At 33.9% G+C, this 15,615-nt stretch overlaps 3 protein-coding genes across 6 annotated transcripts in view; 1 reads left to right on the top strand and 2 right to left on the bottom strand.

Annotated features, from left to right (window-relative positions):
• Positions 1-1,339, top strand: part of LOC129566200 (aldo-keto reductase family 1 member A1-like) — a 2,776-nt gene extending 1,437 nt beyond the window's left edge. The window contains exons 5-8 of the mRNA XM_055441921.1: positions 46-169; positions 260-510; positions 607-858; positions 941-1,339. Of these exons, the coding sequence (XP_055297896.1) occupies positions 46-169; positions 260-510; positions 607-858; positions 941-971 (658 nt within the window). The 3' untranslated portion in view covers positions 972-1,339. The remainder of the gene's footprint in view (positions 1-45; positions 170-259; positions 511-606; positions 859-940) is intronic.
• Positions 1,340-2,203: 864 nt separating this feature from the next.
• On the bottom strand, positions 2,204-5,598 carry LOC129566199 (dolichyl-diphosphooligosaccharide--protein glycosyltransferase subunit 2). The gene is made up of 5 exons (XM_055441920.1): positions 5,436-5,598; positions 4,804-5,036; positions 4,431-4,672; positions 3,215-4,260; positions 2,204-3,115 (listed from the first exon to the last, which is right to left on the bottom strand). Exons 1-5 carry the CDS (start codon positions 5,446-5,448, stop codon positions 2,745-2,747), a joined length of 1,905 nt encoding a protein of 634 aa, XP_055297895.1. The 5' UTR covers positions 5,449-5,598; the 3' UTR covers positions 2,204-2,744.
• Positions 5,599-7,917: 2,319 nt separating this feature from the next.
• LOC129566197 (diacylglycerol kinase theta) overlaps positions 7,918-15,615 on the bottom strand; it is a 30,943-nt gene continuing 23,245 nt past the window's right edge. For all 4 annotated transcript variants that reach the window (XM_055441913.1, XM_055441915.1, XM_055441918.1 and 1 more), the window contains one exon: positions 7,918-13,690. In XM_055441913.1, coding sequence (XP_055297888.1) covers positions 13,550-13,690 — 141 coding nt within the window. In that variant the 3' untranslated portion in view covers positions 7,918-13,549. The remainder of the gene's footprint in view (positions 13,691-15,615) is intronic.

Below are 15,615 nucleotides of genomic sequence, written 5' to 3'. Positions count from 1 at the left end.
AATATGGATTTTATAGTCGTACTCAAACTTTTGATCGGCACTGTATGTTGATTTGTATTTGATGCATACACCATTTGGATTCCCCAAACCAATCGACGGTCAAATGGCATTTCATCCAAACGGTGACGTTGTATTGGATTTAACCACCGATCATGTGGCCATCTGGAAGGTGAGTAAGACACATTGAGTATTATCTCAAACGAGTCACAAATCGATTATAAAAACAAAAACCGAAATTAATCGACAATATTATACGCAGAAACTTGAAGAGTTCGTCGGTGCTGGTCTTATCAAAAGTATTGGCATTTCGAACTTTAATCAACGTCAAGTGCACCGCATTTTGGATAACGCAACCATTAAACCGGCTTCGTTGCAAATCGAACTGCATGTTTATTTCCAACAAACTGAATTGGTGGAATTTTGCAAAGCAAACAACATTATCGTCACCGCATATTCGCCGCTCGGTTCGAAAGGTATCGTCGAGTTTTTGTTGAAAATAACTAGTAAACAGTGAGTATTGTGCATACATGAATGATTCGCTGATTTATTTGCACACTGTATGAATTTAATGGTCTTTGTATTTTCGCATATTTTTTCTTTCTTCAGACGTAACGTGCCTGACTTACTTGGGATACCCGAGGTGAAAGCAATTGCTACGAGATTGGGCAAAACACCGGCACAAATTCTGTTGAAGTGGATTGTGAAACGCGGCGTCGCTGCCATTCCAAAGAGCACCAATGCTGGTCGTTTACGGGAAAATTTGGCACTCTTTGACTTTGATTTAACCACAGAAGATATGAAGATGATTAAGGTTCTGGACAAAGGCATCCGCATTTGTACTTTAGACTTCTTCCAAGGGTAAATAAATTTTACACGGTCAACAGCCAATTTGTTAATGGACACTTTAATAACGATTTGATTTGTCTGTTCTTTTTTACAGAATTGATAAGCATCCAGAATTCCCATTCTAATGGCATCAGATTCATGGCATTTGATAAAACTTGTTAGGATTTCATGATTCTCGCATAAAACACAGAAAAATGATAAATTTGATTTTTGACTAAAATATTGGGTAAATGGAGGTTCTTTTGTGTTATTTTTCCAAATTAATGGCAATTTATCTTTGCTAAAACCTCGAAAAGTGTATTTTTCCTTGTGCCTCACAGACGGTACATTTACACTAGCATTTAGAACAACAACAAAGAGAGAGAGAAAGAAAATAAATGCCAAAAACCATTATTCATAATATATCAATTTTTCCTCCTCTTATCTTCTGGGTTTGTAGATTCTTTTCGATTGTCAAATTAGGACTCGTACGACCAAAACAAATCAATTTAAATTTCTGCATCATTAGTTTTATAAAATTTAATTTTTTCGAGCTGTTATAGCGATTTGACACTTTTGACTCTTTTCCGATTTTCTCGACAAATACGCAATTTTTCCAAAAACTAAGTATGAGGTCTTTCACTATTTATTATCGTGGCACAAAACATATATCAAAATGATTCAAAAATAAAAAATTGTGCATTAAAGGGTTAATTAGAAGGCAATGGCATTTTATCGAGAATTTCTAAATGCGCTTCGTCCCGTCCATAATAACCAGCCGTCAAACGACCACCTAATTTATAGGCCACTACTTAAAACGTATCATGCACAAGGCATGTAACGACAGTGGTTTATTCGTGGTTGTTTATGTTTCTTTTCATGATCGGACGGGATACGAATCAATACAAAAGAATGGAATGACATAATCACTAAACACGGGCGAAATACGAAGAAGAAAAAAACCTTGCGAAATTGTAACGCATTGGAGAGACGATTGATTCGAACCAATACGAATCAATTGTTTTGATTTGCGTTGGTATTGGTTGTCTCCACTGAGTCAATAAGGAATAAAGAAATAAAGATTCGGTGCGAGCGTGTTATGAATATTTGCTGTTTTGCGAAAAAGATTCCCTCACTCTCTCCAATGCGTTACAATCACTTATTATGCGTTTTATTCACTCAGAGATGTAATAATCTCAAGAACATAACGATTTCTACAAATTATCCTCAAGCAAGTGTTCGTTGACAAACTCGGTTGTGCCGTTGAAGACGCGTTTCAAAATTTACACCAACATCGTAACAGTTTGAGACTACAATATTAAAGATGAATACAACAAAAAGAAAAAAACACAAAGAAAAATGCCGTTTGCTCAAATAGTTTGTTTTTGTGTGTGAATGTTTAATATGTTCCGTGTTCCTATGTTGTAAAGTATCTAAATAAATCTACTTTATGCACACTTCCTGAAAATGACTTAACAGTTGTTTTACTGCAAATTCAAGATACTTAAAAAAGAAAATTTGATTGAAACTGAAGCGTTAAACTAAGCACAGAAAATGGTTTTGTTTTTACTTTTTTTATTTAGTCTCTTTCAATGTTACTTATCAAATCGGTTCAGCAAAATGCACTTATTCGGTCGTCCTCAAACGACATTTAGTAATGAGTTGTGTAATTTTGGTGTTGACTCCAGTTTTTCATTTTTTTATTTTTTCTTCTTTCTCCTTTTATTTCGATGAAATAACACGTTCATAGCAAAAAAAAACACACAGAATTAAATGTCTTATAAGTTAAGATTTGATGAAGAAGTCAGTGTATTGTTGATTCAGCTGAATCTGATCACTTTGACATGGTGTGAACGTGTTATTTGTTAAATGAACGAAATTTCTCTCAAATCACATCAAAAAAAAATTGATGTAATTTTCTATTCGGTTTTTTTGTGCTCGACTTGTTTTCGTGCGATCGATCGTAGGAATCGGTTCCCGAAGAAGAATGTGACAATCGCCAATGGGATTAGGTAGCGCAAAGTATCGAACATGTTCAATTTCAACCAGAACAGAGCGAACAATGTGAGAATGCTGCCAAAACTGGCAAAAAATCCGATTCCGCTCAAGCTGAACGAGAAGTTTGACAAGTTGATACCCAGTTTGGCCCATAAAATGAGCAATACCAACAGTGGAACGGCACAAAGTACGGTGAAAACATCGGAGACGAAACGTGGTGGACGCTTTTCCGGTTCACGGAACTGATGGATGATCTCTGCTTTTGGTGTTCGCGATTGGTTAACGTTTGAGGCTGAAAAGAGAGAAAATTAATCGATCAATCATTTTTTGTTGAGAGAAAGAAATGTGAAAATTTTTGAAAATAAAATTGTACAGGATTTGTCCTCCTCACCAGTTTGTTCTTTAACTTCGTGGAATTTCAATTCGATGTCAGCCAAGTGCCATCGGAATGAGTTTGAAATAGAAGAATCGCCAACGATCAATTCCAATGAGTACACGCCTGATTTGTGTTGGAAGTAAACAGCACGGGCGCCAACATCCAAATCGAATTTGTATGCCTTTGACGAGTCTTGTTCAGCAACAAAGATGACTTCGCGTGATTTTTTGTCATCTTCAAACAGAACAAAGGCTTGATGCACAGTAATTGGGCTTTTTGTGACTTCATCGACCAGCAATGCTTTGACGAGAATCTTCTGTTGTTGGTCGGCATTCAAAACAACATCAAGTTTCTGTGGATAAGCAACAGTGTGTTTCTGAAGAGCCGAAGCGCTGTCGGATTCACCGATGCCGATCTCAAGACTGGCCACTTTCACTTGTGTCAACACCTTGAACACCAATGTTTGAGTGTACGAATCGGCCTTAATATCAACAGCATACGATCCTTGGCTGAATTTCAATGATTTCAAACTCAAGCTGTAGGTAGTGTGATCTGAGCTACGTGATGTGAATGCAAGATTTGATCCCAATACTGAGTTGTCGGCTTTCGATGTAATCGATGCAGAAATCGATGAGATGGCTGGTTGAACTGGCTTGCCCAAAATATCAACGATACGAAGATTCAATTCTTGAGTCTCTGGGAACACTTGACCGTTTCCAATGAATGAAATTCCAATCGGAGCCGATTTCTTGTCTGAGGCAATGGTTTCCAACACTTCAAGCAAGAACGATGCACCTTTTGGTTGCAGAACAACGCTACGTGACAAGAAATATGTGATGAATTTGTTCAGTTGGTCTTCGGTCAATGGAGCCGCAGCGTTCACAGTTTTCGAAAACTTCAAAACTCCGTTGATAATCAATGCCGTAATGCTCAAACCACCTTCGAATTGCAATTGCTTGCCATTGATTTCATCAGCTTGTGCAATGGTTCCTTCGATCCATTTTGAAAGTGCCGATGCTTTGGTGCCCAATTCAGCAGCGATGCTGAATGCATGACCAAGGCTAAAGTGAAAAAAGAGGAAATGTTGAATCGACAGCAAAAAAACACATATTTTTAAACATATTTCGATAAAAAAAAAGATAAGATAAGAATTTCTTTTGAAATACAGCGAGAAAAAAGAACATAATGAAGTAGAAAAAAAAACTCTTGGTTTAGAACAAATTCAACTCACTTGCTCAATGAATCATCGGCCTTCAAAATGGTTTGCAAATTGGCGGCAATGCGTGTTTTGGTCGCATCATCGATAGCATTTCCAGCGTACTTGTTCGAAAAGTAATTGTAATAGAGTTCATGTGCTGTTGTTGTATCCTTTGCGAGTGACGATTTGATGGCTGACAAAACGTCGGATGGTACTGGACTTGAGCACGATAGAAGTTTGTTAGCACCGACCAAATAGAAATTCTTCTCAAATTCCTATGAAATATGAATTTAAAATTATTTTGTGCAAATTTTTTTTTTTGCCTGAATCAACGAACAAATTTGCGTGGTACATCGAAAAATCAAAATTTAATTCATTCTCGAAAATTCACACCGAAAATACTTACATTCAATTTGGATTCGGTGTACAAATTGGCAAGTCGTTGACAAGCTGCATTTTTTTCGCCAGCTGATAAATCCTTGAGATTGAGTGCGCTGAAGTAAATTGCCTGTAAATCATTTGATTTGATGCCATCTACGAATACTTGTTGCAGGCGTGCATTATCTTCGCTGGTCAAATGATTGTCGATGGCTCGGAGAGCATCTCCCAGCACAAAAATGCTTAAAAATAGTAAGAAACCTGTGAACCAATTAGAACGATAGATTAAATCTCGACTTCAATAGGCACACTTAAGATGTAACGTCAACTAATCGATATAGGAGTTAGGTTAGATTTGTTTGTTTTTCTACTTTGTGCCACAGGCAATGGCATTTTTAAAAGGACACTCATTTCATTGAACATTCCGTCCGATACATTATAAACTGAGAAAATTCTGCACAAATTTGCCCTGTCTGTTTTAGAATCGTGTGTAAACAAAAAAAAATCCAAAATTTTATTGCAACACTGAAATGCCGGTATGACTCGGGCTTACGATCGGCATTTAACTTCTTTAGCATTATAACAAAACGAAACTTGTTTTTCCTAATTAAGTTCTATAAAACCGTGATATATCTGTTCGATAAACAATTGGAAACATACCTAATTTAAGCATTTTGATGAAAATTTTCTCTTTGGATGAATTTAATCGTGACTGAACCGAATGACTGTGTTAGAACTACACAACTCTTTGCTAGTACACGTCAGCTTCTGAAAACATCACAGTTGTCACTCGATACGTAATTACGTACGAATCGTCTCGGTCAATGTGAACTGTCAAACACAAAATGCGCTGATGTACTTAACGCATACTCGTATACTTAAGCGTTGCTGAGTTGATTTATGCGGAATTGACGAATTTTCACCGCTTTAAATATAAAATCAATACTTTATTATGAGCAATGCTCACACATTTAGCTGATTTAGATTCAGATAAGGTTGGATAAAATGCGAAAATATACGCTCTAGCCTCTGGAACTGAACTTTGTGAAATCTGTTGATATGGCGGTGATACTTTCGATTGATATATTCAATTTTCTCTATGCATGAATTGTTTTTCTAATTTTTGGCCAACAAAAACGTATCTTACATTACTTTTGTAGCCTATGAAGCTTTTTTATGATACTTTATTCATGAAGAATTTCGTTTTTCTGAATGATGAATGGTACAATTTTTTGAAAATTTCTCATTTCAAACTTCTTGATGTTTGATATTTTAGTGAAAAATTAAGATCCTGAAAGTTTCATGACGAACGCACATGCACAAGTGTGATTTTTGGTTACCATATTTGGACGGAATTTCCTTGAACTTGCACTTCAATCCTTACATTCAATTGTCAGTTCCCACCAAACCAATCAATATATTTAGGCCGTACAGTTCTTAATTTCTTATGGTCACAAAACTGAGAAAATTCGTTATTTTTCTTTACATTTTGCCCACCAGATGTGTGCTTAATAGACGCTCAAATAAAATTTTGCTGAAATTAGTAAGACTCCAACACTAATGAGCTATTAACAATCACGCCAGGTGGGTGACGTTCTTTTGAAATTGTTGTATAGTATAAGTAATGAAGAGATAGCTTCATTTTAGCTAAAATTAGTATTATAAAATCACCCGTAAATGTATCAAAGACAAAACTCATCCACAGTCACACAATATTGAATTATTGAAAGAAAAAAAATCGATTGGTTATTATTTTTAAGTCCAATGTTCAAGCCTTGGCAAGTCAATATATTTCAAGCGGTAGTTTATTGAGATATCCAGAATCGCCTAGCTTATTTTAGAAATCAAATCAAAGTATCCCGAGGAAAGTGGTTTCTCCTCCATATAACTTACCTTAGTCAATATAGTAATAGCTGGAAAAAAGGGTGTTTAATACATGGTCAAAAATGGCGAGTCGTTTGTTTTTAATACATTTATGTATATATATTTTTGTAATGTAGAATAATTTCTATGGTTTATTATAATACACTTACTATAATATAGAATTTTTTGTGTGTTTTCATCTCCTTATTTTTTGTTATTTTTTGGTTTGACTAGTTGTTCCATGCATTTTAATCAATATCATTTCATGTTTTTTTTTTCTTCTTTCACTTGTTCATCTTCATCTCATATATTTTTATTCATTTTGTGCTACGAACGGGCGTGAGCTGTTCGAGCGAATGGTTCTTGAATTGTGTGTGTATTTTTTTTTTTTTTGGTTGCGACTTTGAAGTGTCGCTGCATTGATGTTACATCATTTGTTTGTTGTTGTTGTAAAATAAATAAATACTCTTTTTGTTTTGACTCTTCTTAAATAGAATAGTTATCTGTCTATTGGTAATAGTCAGTTGTACCTGCTTAGGTTGATGTACGTGTGTTACAAAGTGTGCGTTTGTTCGTTGAAGGAATTGAACACAAGAACAAACACACCAAATTTTTCTTTTGTTTAGTTTGTGTGGATTTTTGGTACGATTTGTTTTTAAGTTGTTGTTGCTGTTGTATAAATCAGTTTTTAGTCACGGTTTTTTTGTTTTAAATGTTTTGTTTTTTTGTTTGGTAGAAAGAAATTTAATTGCTAAATATTTATTGGATTCCGTAGTTGTTAGCTACATTTGACTTAGTGGAATATTTTGTCGGTTATGAATAGTTCAATTGCTAAGAGGAAATGTCTCAAGACTTTGTGATTGATTTTGGATTCGACGGTGTTTTTGATTTTGTTCGATGTGCATGGAACTTGGTTTCGGTTAAGGATGATAGAGGAGTCGTGTTTCGCAATGGGTTACGCAAAGTCAATTAACTCTTTAGAATTTAATTAACTGCAGAATCCAATTTGAATTTCGACTCGTCAACTTGGGTTCCTTGGCCAAAATGCCATTCCATCCAGGTCAGAATCCATCCATTTTAATGTACATCAATACAATTAAGTAAACTATCCATTGGTTTGCAATATGTTTTCTTCCTTCCTTCGATACTATTTCCATTCTACGGTAAATTGTTTTGTTTGCTTTTGTCTAGGGATATTTCAGGTATCGATTAATGAAAACGGTGTGTATTTGTTTGTTTGTTGCAATGCGTTTAAATGTATGTAGAGATGAGTTGTGTATGTTTTCGGTAATGTTTTTTTTTTTTTTGGTTTCAAATTAGAAATTGTTTCCTTCATTGTGTGTTTTATGTTGTTGTTGTTACTTGATTCAAGAGTAATGAGTCATTGTTGAAAGTTTTATATTATTTGTTCGTTTCTTTCATTCTTTTGTTCGAATAAATGTTTGTTGGCATTCATTGCATTGCATTGCATCGAGCAATGAAGATGGAGCACTTGTCAGTTTTCTTCTTCATTTTTTTGTTTTTAGTAAACTCCATTTGTATTTTCTCTTTCTTTTCTTCATATTTCTTAATTTTGTGTTTGTGTATGTGTTTCCACATTTTAATTTTTTTTTTAAATAATAGATTATATCCAATAACTTAACTTAATTATCTAGAATTTAATATTTTTTGTTTTATCATATGCTTTTTTGTTTTTAAATATATTGTTAATTTATGTTTTTTTTTTGTTGGTTTGCACATATCCAATGTTTACATATTCTCATTTTTTTCCCTCTTTTATTTAATGAACTATTCAAATAGTAATACATAATTAAATATTTGTTTTTCTTTCAATTAAATAGTTTTTTTTTGTTTAGTTTGTGTGGTTTTTCTTTGTTCATTACCATGACTCTTAAATATAGTTTATGGGTTGTTAATTTTTTTTTTTTTTGGTATTTTGTGACACCAATTGGTGGAATTTATTATGGCAAGACTATTGGGCGAATTGGGATTGAATGCAAACGGTGCCGGGCAACGACAATGAATGAAATTCGTTTCCGGCTGGCAGCCGATTGAGATGAAGATTTCTTGGCTGTTATTGTGTTCGCATACAATCGCGCTTCGGGCACAAAGTCACAACCCAACCAAAAACAACTTGTGAAATAGGACACGGTAACCGTGAATCCAACGGATATAATGGATGGTCGATTGTCGATTGGAATCGAAGCCAAAATTTGAAAGGATCCAATCGAGAATGTGGCCATTCCATTTTAACGAGTATCCGATCAATTCAACTATATCACTATCTCACAGAGCCCCAGCTTATGTTTGGGTTGCAAATTACGTGCACACATCCATTTTTGTTTCGAGCTTTGGTTTGGAAAATGATCAAAATGGTTTTGTAAACGATCAAGCAACTATTCAGTCAGGCAATGGTGCCAAAGAGCGGCTTCATTCAACCTTGACAAAATAGTTGGTTAAGCGTTTTGTGCGGCTATTGAATTTAAATTCGAAACGAAGAACTTGGATAAATTGGATCATTTTGAGCGCGGTTTGATTGCCTTTTCCACAGAGCCATAGAAGACTTGTATCCCAAAGTGGGGATACAGTTTTTGAAAAAACACATCAAACTTCGAACGCCTCATGTTCAACATTGAGAAAAACTAACGTTTTTTTTTGGATTTCTCGGATGATTTGGGAGAAAATTGAAGAAGTGACCCATGGAAAACTAAAAAAAAAAATCTGGAGAAAATTGTCTCGAAATGGATGTGTTTTTAATAGTCCAATCATAATAATTTCGGATTGTAAGGTATGGTACCTTTTGGATCGTTTGTAGGGAAATCTTGACCGCTTCGACAATCATTTTCAATTAGTTGCTTAAAATCAACTGAAAAGAAAAAAACACATCGTACACACTATTTCAAGCGCATACTAAGGTTATGGAGAGAAAAAAAAATAAAAAATTCAACGAAATTGGTTTGTTTGACTAAATTGAAAGGGATGATTGTGTGCGGCGAGACTTGTACATTTTCACAGTGTGGCATTTATGCTGTGAAAAGATTTGAATGGAATCACTTGTTGTTTTGGGAGTTCGGAGTGAATGTTTTGTCATCCCATTTTTTTTGATGGATTTTAGTTAAATTCCATACAGTTGTCGACGATAAAATTAAATAAATGCAAAGAATCGTCTCTGGTCGAACGGCGAGAGAGCAATAAATGCAGAAAAATGATAATTTGTTTCGGTGAATTGAGCCATTGATTCAGCCACAAAACGGTTTCAACTGGTCAAGCGAAGGAAGTCATTGAAAAATGTTTCGACAGTTCGATGCAACGTGATGAGGGTATTCTCGATCGAAATTAGAGAAGAGTTCAATTGAAAGTAGCCTCAAGCGATTGCATTCGATCGATGTAAGTTTGTCAAAATTATTCACCATGACCACATTCAACATAACCCATCCTAAAAGCTCCGTCTTGTACCTGCTTGCCACACCAAAAGCTCATTTGGAAAATCGTCGCGTTGAAAACAAAAAAACGAATAATGCGGAAATTGGAACGAAAGAAAAGCGTTGATTTCATTTTACAAACTAAGGATTTTTTTTGTTCCATTTGTGGTATTCTGGTATTTCGTGTCTGCATCGCAAAACTTAAATCACTGAATAAATTGTATTGTATTGTGAAAATAATGTGCGTTATTTATGTTTTGAACATAATTCATCTTCATCGCCATTTACAACGAAAAAACTTTATGTCTCATTAAAAAAACAAAAACGTTAAAGCAGTGTAACAGAACAAGGGGCCGGCCTCAAGAGAGATGGCCAGCAGTTTTACATTTTTACGCGATGAAGACTATGGTTTTTTATTCCTTGTTTTTGCTACAAATCGATTTTGAAAACTTGATGGCGATGATTCAATCGATTCGAACATTTTTTTTTTTCTTCTTCGTCATTTTCATTTGTTGCGTATGTCGCTGTTCGTGGAATTTCCGCATTTGTTCTTTCCATTGGCTCAATTTGAAATGACTACGTTTGTAATGGGTCCATTGTATGGATCTTTTTTTTTGTGTTTATCATAAACGGATTCAATATCAACTCTAAATAGAATTCACGTAAAAACAATGATTTTTTTTTTAAATTGGATTTCTTTTCTTCACAATTTGGATGTTTCACTCTTTTGTTGTTGTTAAGTACATCTCTTCACTTGTTTTGATTGATCAACATCGACCAATACAAAAACAATGCATTTTTTTTATACGCTTCCCTTTCCTCTCATTCATAATAATTTAATTTTTCTTCATTTATATCGAATTTCCAACAAAAATAGTCTAAGGACAAAAACAAACAGAAAAACGTAATATTTTCTCATCAAATTTGGTATGTCGACTGAACAAAAAGTGTACGCCGAATTAAATGAATGTTCAAGAAATTTGACATTTATTATTAGATAAATCTATCATATCAATCGTTTGTATTTATTCTTCATCATCGTCATCTTTTTTTTCTTTAAATATAAATAAATGAACGAATAACTCTTGTTCAGAGACTTGTTTTTTTTTTGTTTTGTTAAAGAGCGTGAATAATAAATTATATGGTAAAATGCACAACAAATATGTATCAAAGAATTTTTCCGTCGCTATTTAGTTATTTTTTTAATGTAATTTTTCATATAGTTTTTTTTCTTTTGTTCAACGTGTTATTTTTTTTCTACAGCATTTTTTTTTATTGATTTGTTAAATGTCTATTTGTACACACGATAGCGATGACGCAAATTTTTTTTTAATGGTTTTTGTTTTGTTTGTGTATTTAACTCGTCATACGTTGTTCGCTTCGATTTCGGATTTAGTATGTTTTATTTTATTAATTTGTTGCACGAAAAAATCATTTAAATTTTAATGAATGCTCATATTTTATACGGTGTAAGCGCACGCACGCACGTACGAGAAAATAGCAAGAGACTAATTCTCTGTGCCGACGACCGATAAACCGTGTATTTTGAAGCGTGCGCGCTGTTTCGTCCGATCGTATCATTTTTGTTGTTGTTGTTATTGGATGAACGGGCATCGTCCACATTTTATTTATCCCATAAATATTGTAAAATTTCACTAAATTTTCTCATAAATAGAGACATTTCTTTTAATTAATTTAGTTTTTTGTGTTGCATTTTATTTGTAAATATATTTAATATATTCCTCTTTTTTGTTTAATTTATTTTCTTTAAATTTATGTTTTAATTTTTGTTCCTATTTCATTATTTTCTATGTTGCTGTTGTTGAATGTCGGCGAATTTGATTCAGCGAGGAATTGCGCGAACAATTCCGATTCGCATCGTCAGAGATTCAGTTAGTATGCATTTCATTTGTTGCTTTTGGTGTATGTATTTGTTGTGTGTGTGTGTATGTGAAAGAGAAGTAAAGTGGTGTGACCAGCACACGTTATTGCTTTCGCAAGCCAGATCATGAATATCGTTTTTGAATATATATTCTCTCTTCGAAAATCGGTTTGTTTGGTTGTGTTTCATCACAATGTTCGCATCTTAGTGTTTTTTTTTTCATTGGTCTGTCGTCGATTCATTAATATTAACCACTACGAGAAATGTAAGGGTATTGTGTTTATTTGGTTTTTTTTGTTGCTGCGATACGTTTCTGTGTGACGATTGTGTCTGTTATGCGAAGTGATGCACACAAGTGATGCATTCGATCATGTCACAAAATTATAGAGTCAACGAAATTGTACACTGAACCTGATTCCGGAATGAACGAGACCGTTCATTGTTGTTGAAGCGATTGCTTTCTGTTCAATACACCAATGTCAATTTGTTTTTTTTTGAATTATATTTGTTGTCCTTTTACTCGGAACGATTTTTTTTCTTCTTTTTTCATTTCAACAGATACATAGAAATTTTGGTTGTTTATAGACGTCGTATCAATGCACAAACATGTGTTGATTTGTGCATTTTTTGTTTAGTTTTTTTCTCCTTTTTGCACAATATATAATTTGTTTTTTTTATTTGCTAAATTTGTTTTTTTAATCGATTTATTTATGCTTTTATTTGCCGAGTGTTTTGTTGTTGTAGTTTTTTTTTGTTTGTTAATGTTATCTTTCTCTCTTTTTTGCTCTTTTGGTTGGTTGTCAATTTAGAATTTTCTTGTGGAGTCTTCCATTATTTCATTATTATTTATTTATTATTTTTTGTTAATATTTCGCTTTACAATCTGGTTTCAATGAAATAAATACACGTTTACTATTGATGCACAACGTTCAGGTTACAACACAAATTAATCAATTGTTTTTTTTCTTTTTTTTCTTCTTCTTCTTTTGTTTTATTAGTAGAACTTTTTCATTGGATACATTCGTACATTCGATACTCATGAATGAACGACTATTTAACGTGCTTATCTATTGCTGCTACAATCGTTGCTGTGAAGTGTTATTGTTTTTCATGCGCTTTTCTGTTGAATTCTCGATAGTTTCCGGGCGAATCGCGAGCTTAACAGCCGCAGCAACAGTTCCCTCCGTCAGCATGTGGCAATGAACGATGCATTCGCATGAGACTTCCACCGAAGAAGCTATTTTGGTTTTTTTTTTCATTTCGTTTTTTTTTTCTTCATTTCCCTTGTTTTTGGAAATTGTTCTTTTGAAACGAGCTTATGGTAAAAGCTTTGGTAAAGCCGTAACCAGTCCTTCCGCTGCTTGTGAAAAGCGATGTTTCATTTCGTCATGCAAATCAATCGTTCAATGCCGCCGTAACGACGGAATAAATCACTGGCCAAACAAAGGTGCGTTGAAATGTAAAATGATGCGAATTCGGTTCGCCTACCACTGTTCGGTTTACCGTTCAACGAGTTTTTGCTGTTTTTTTTTTTGTTTATTTGTTCGTGCTATTTTTTTTCGGTTGATTTAATAAACACATTAAATGAGTCGTTCATTGTACCAAATTCAGAAGTCCGTATTGTTGCTGTCGTGGTCGTCGTTATCCTGTGGCGCGACAGCCAATGATGGTCCAGCGGCCGCAACAGCCATCGATGGTTCAGTGTTGCGGCGCTTCATTTTATTCTTAATTTTCTTTAACATTGTTGCCTGTGCAATCCAGCATTTGTTGTTGTTTAAACGATATTTGTTTCGTGTATTGGTTTTTTTTTTTTGTTCAATTCATCAAGTGTTTTTTTTTTGGTTAAGTTTTACACATATAATACGCACACACAGTTATCGTCGCCGTCCGGTCCCATGGAATGTGAGAAATGTAATTCAATATCGATTTATACACACATACCATATTATGAATATAGTGTTTGTTTGTTTCGTTTAAATTTGGTTTGAAATGCGGAATTGTTTTTGTTTTTTTTTTTGGTTTTGTTTCGATCGTTGGTTTTCATTTATACAATTTACATCGGTATTTGCAGAGTAACATTTATAGACGTTGATAACATTTAGCATGGATTGGGTTGGTTTTGTTTTGTTGTTGTGGTTGTCAATGTGTGGGTGTGTGTGTATTTTTGTAAATGTCATAGAAAAAGATGGAGCAGTTTGTTTTTTTTGTTTAGTTTCGTGTGTATGAGAGAAAAATACGAAAACAGTCGGAAAAAGAAAAAAAAAAGAAAGAGGAATTTTAATAAAAGGGCATTTGTTGAAGTTGCAATTTGAAAAGAATAATAGTTGATTTAGCTGTTGACTTGTTGTTTTTTTTTTTTAAATATCGCTTAGCTTTTAATGAGACACACGAGATGTCTTATTCAGGTTAGAAAATCATACGGCAAAAACTCAAATGGAATCAAAAGCGAACGGAAGATTTTCAAATTAAGTCGAAAAAATGAAGGCAAAAATTTCACAACGAAAGAAAAGACGAACCAAAAATGTCGACAATTTTTGGGCCAAAAGCAAATCGGTTCGGTTACAATCAAGAGAAAAGGGCTCCATTTACCGGGATAAATAAAATCAAAGCGATACAAATAAAACACATTAGAAAATAATTCGTTCCGATCTCAACGAGTAAAAATATTGGTGAAAAAAATGGGTATATAAATGAACTAGGTTATAAAAAATGGGAATAAATATATATGTCAATATACAGATTAAAGAAAATTTGATATTCCAAAAAGCCAATCTATTGTATTACAGTTAATGTCAAAATTCGTTTTCAAAACACGATAATAGTAATATAGAATTCGAACGAACAACATAAAAGAAAGGAAAAATCCGCTGGTTCAAACAGAAAAAAACCAAAGAAATATTCAAAGGTGAATGAGCGAATGCGAGATTTTTGGTTTTTTGCACTCTTTTTTTACGAAAATCAAATCAATTAAACAAAAATTTTGTGTATAGCAAGAAAATAAAAAAACACGGTCGAATGTGAATGCTTAGAAAACGGCAAATTTGGTTTTGATTCCAAAAAACAGGCAAATTAAAGTCGCAATTGGCAGATCAACAAAAACATTATTGCTAATTCATTATTTTTTTTCCCCAAAATATATCGTGTACACAAAAAAATGCAATGAAAAGTAAAACAGAGAAACAAAAGAGAAAAAACAGTTGTCAAGGCAAACTAGTTGATAAAAAAAAATGGCATCTGCTTGGATCTTAAGCCAACTCTAGCTAATTTTATTGATAGTTTTAGATTGTTTCTTTTACCGCGTTGCTATTTCAAAAGTCGAATGTCTAGCGTTTGCGTGTGAATATATGCGTGCGGTTATTCTGATCAGCAAAGATCTCAGAAATCAGTCGAAGATTTATTGGTTTTTGGTGGCTGGTGTTTGTGTGTGTTGGTGTGTGTGTTTGTGTGTTATTTTCAAAAAATCAGCGATACTATTGGTGTTATCAACTCAATTGAATCGTATCCTGTAAGTGTGGATGGTCCATCTTTGGTTTTGTGTTTTTCTTTTGGTTTTTGTATCGAAAAATTGGTGGGTTTACGTGAATGTTTTTTTTTTTCTGTGTATGTTTTTAAAATGAGCTCTCGAATGGCCGGTGAACGGTCCGAATCGGAGCAACAAAAACGAAATCAAGCG

This window comes from Sitodiplosis mosellana, unplaced genomic scaffold (assembly GCF_009176505.1).
Source record: "Sitodiplosis mosellana isolate CC-2019 unplaced genomic scaffold, AAFC_SMos_1.0 Smas_scaffold_3, whole genome shotgun sequence".
Taxonomy (NCBI): domain Eukaryota; kingdom Metazoa; phylum Arthropoda; class Insecta; order Diptera; family Cecidomyiidae; genus Sitodiplosis; species Sitodiplosis mosellana.
The sequence above is the reverse complement of the archived record's forward strand: the minus strand, read 5'-3'. Positions and strand labels throughout refer to the sequence as shown.

Bases quoted from the DNA above. Each gene is read 5' to 3' on its own strand.
- LOC129566199 (XM_055441920.1), bottom strand. The intron at 4,261-4,430 runs GTGAGTTGAATT...TTTTCACTTTAG, and splicing joins GCCGATGATTCATTGAGCAA to CCTTGGTCATGCATTCAGCA. The intron at 3,116-3,214 runs GTGAGGAGGACA...CTCTCTTTTCAG, and splicing joins CGAAGTTAAAGAACAAACTG to CCTCAAACGTTAACCAATCG.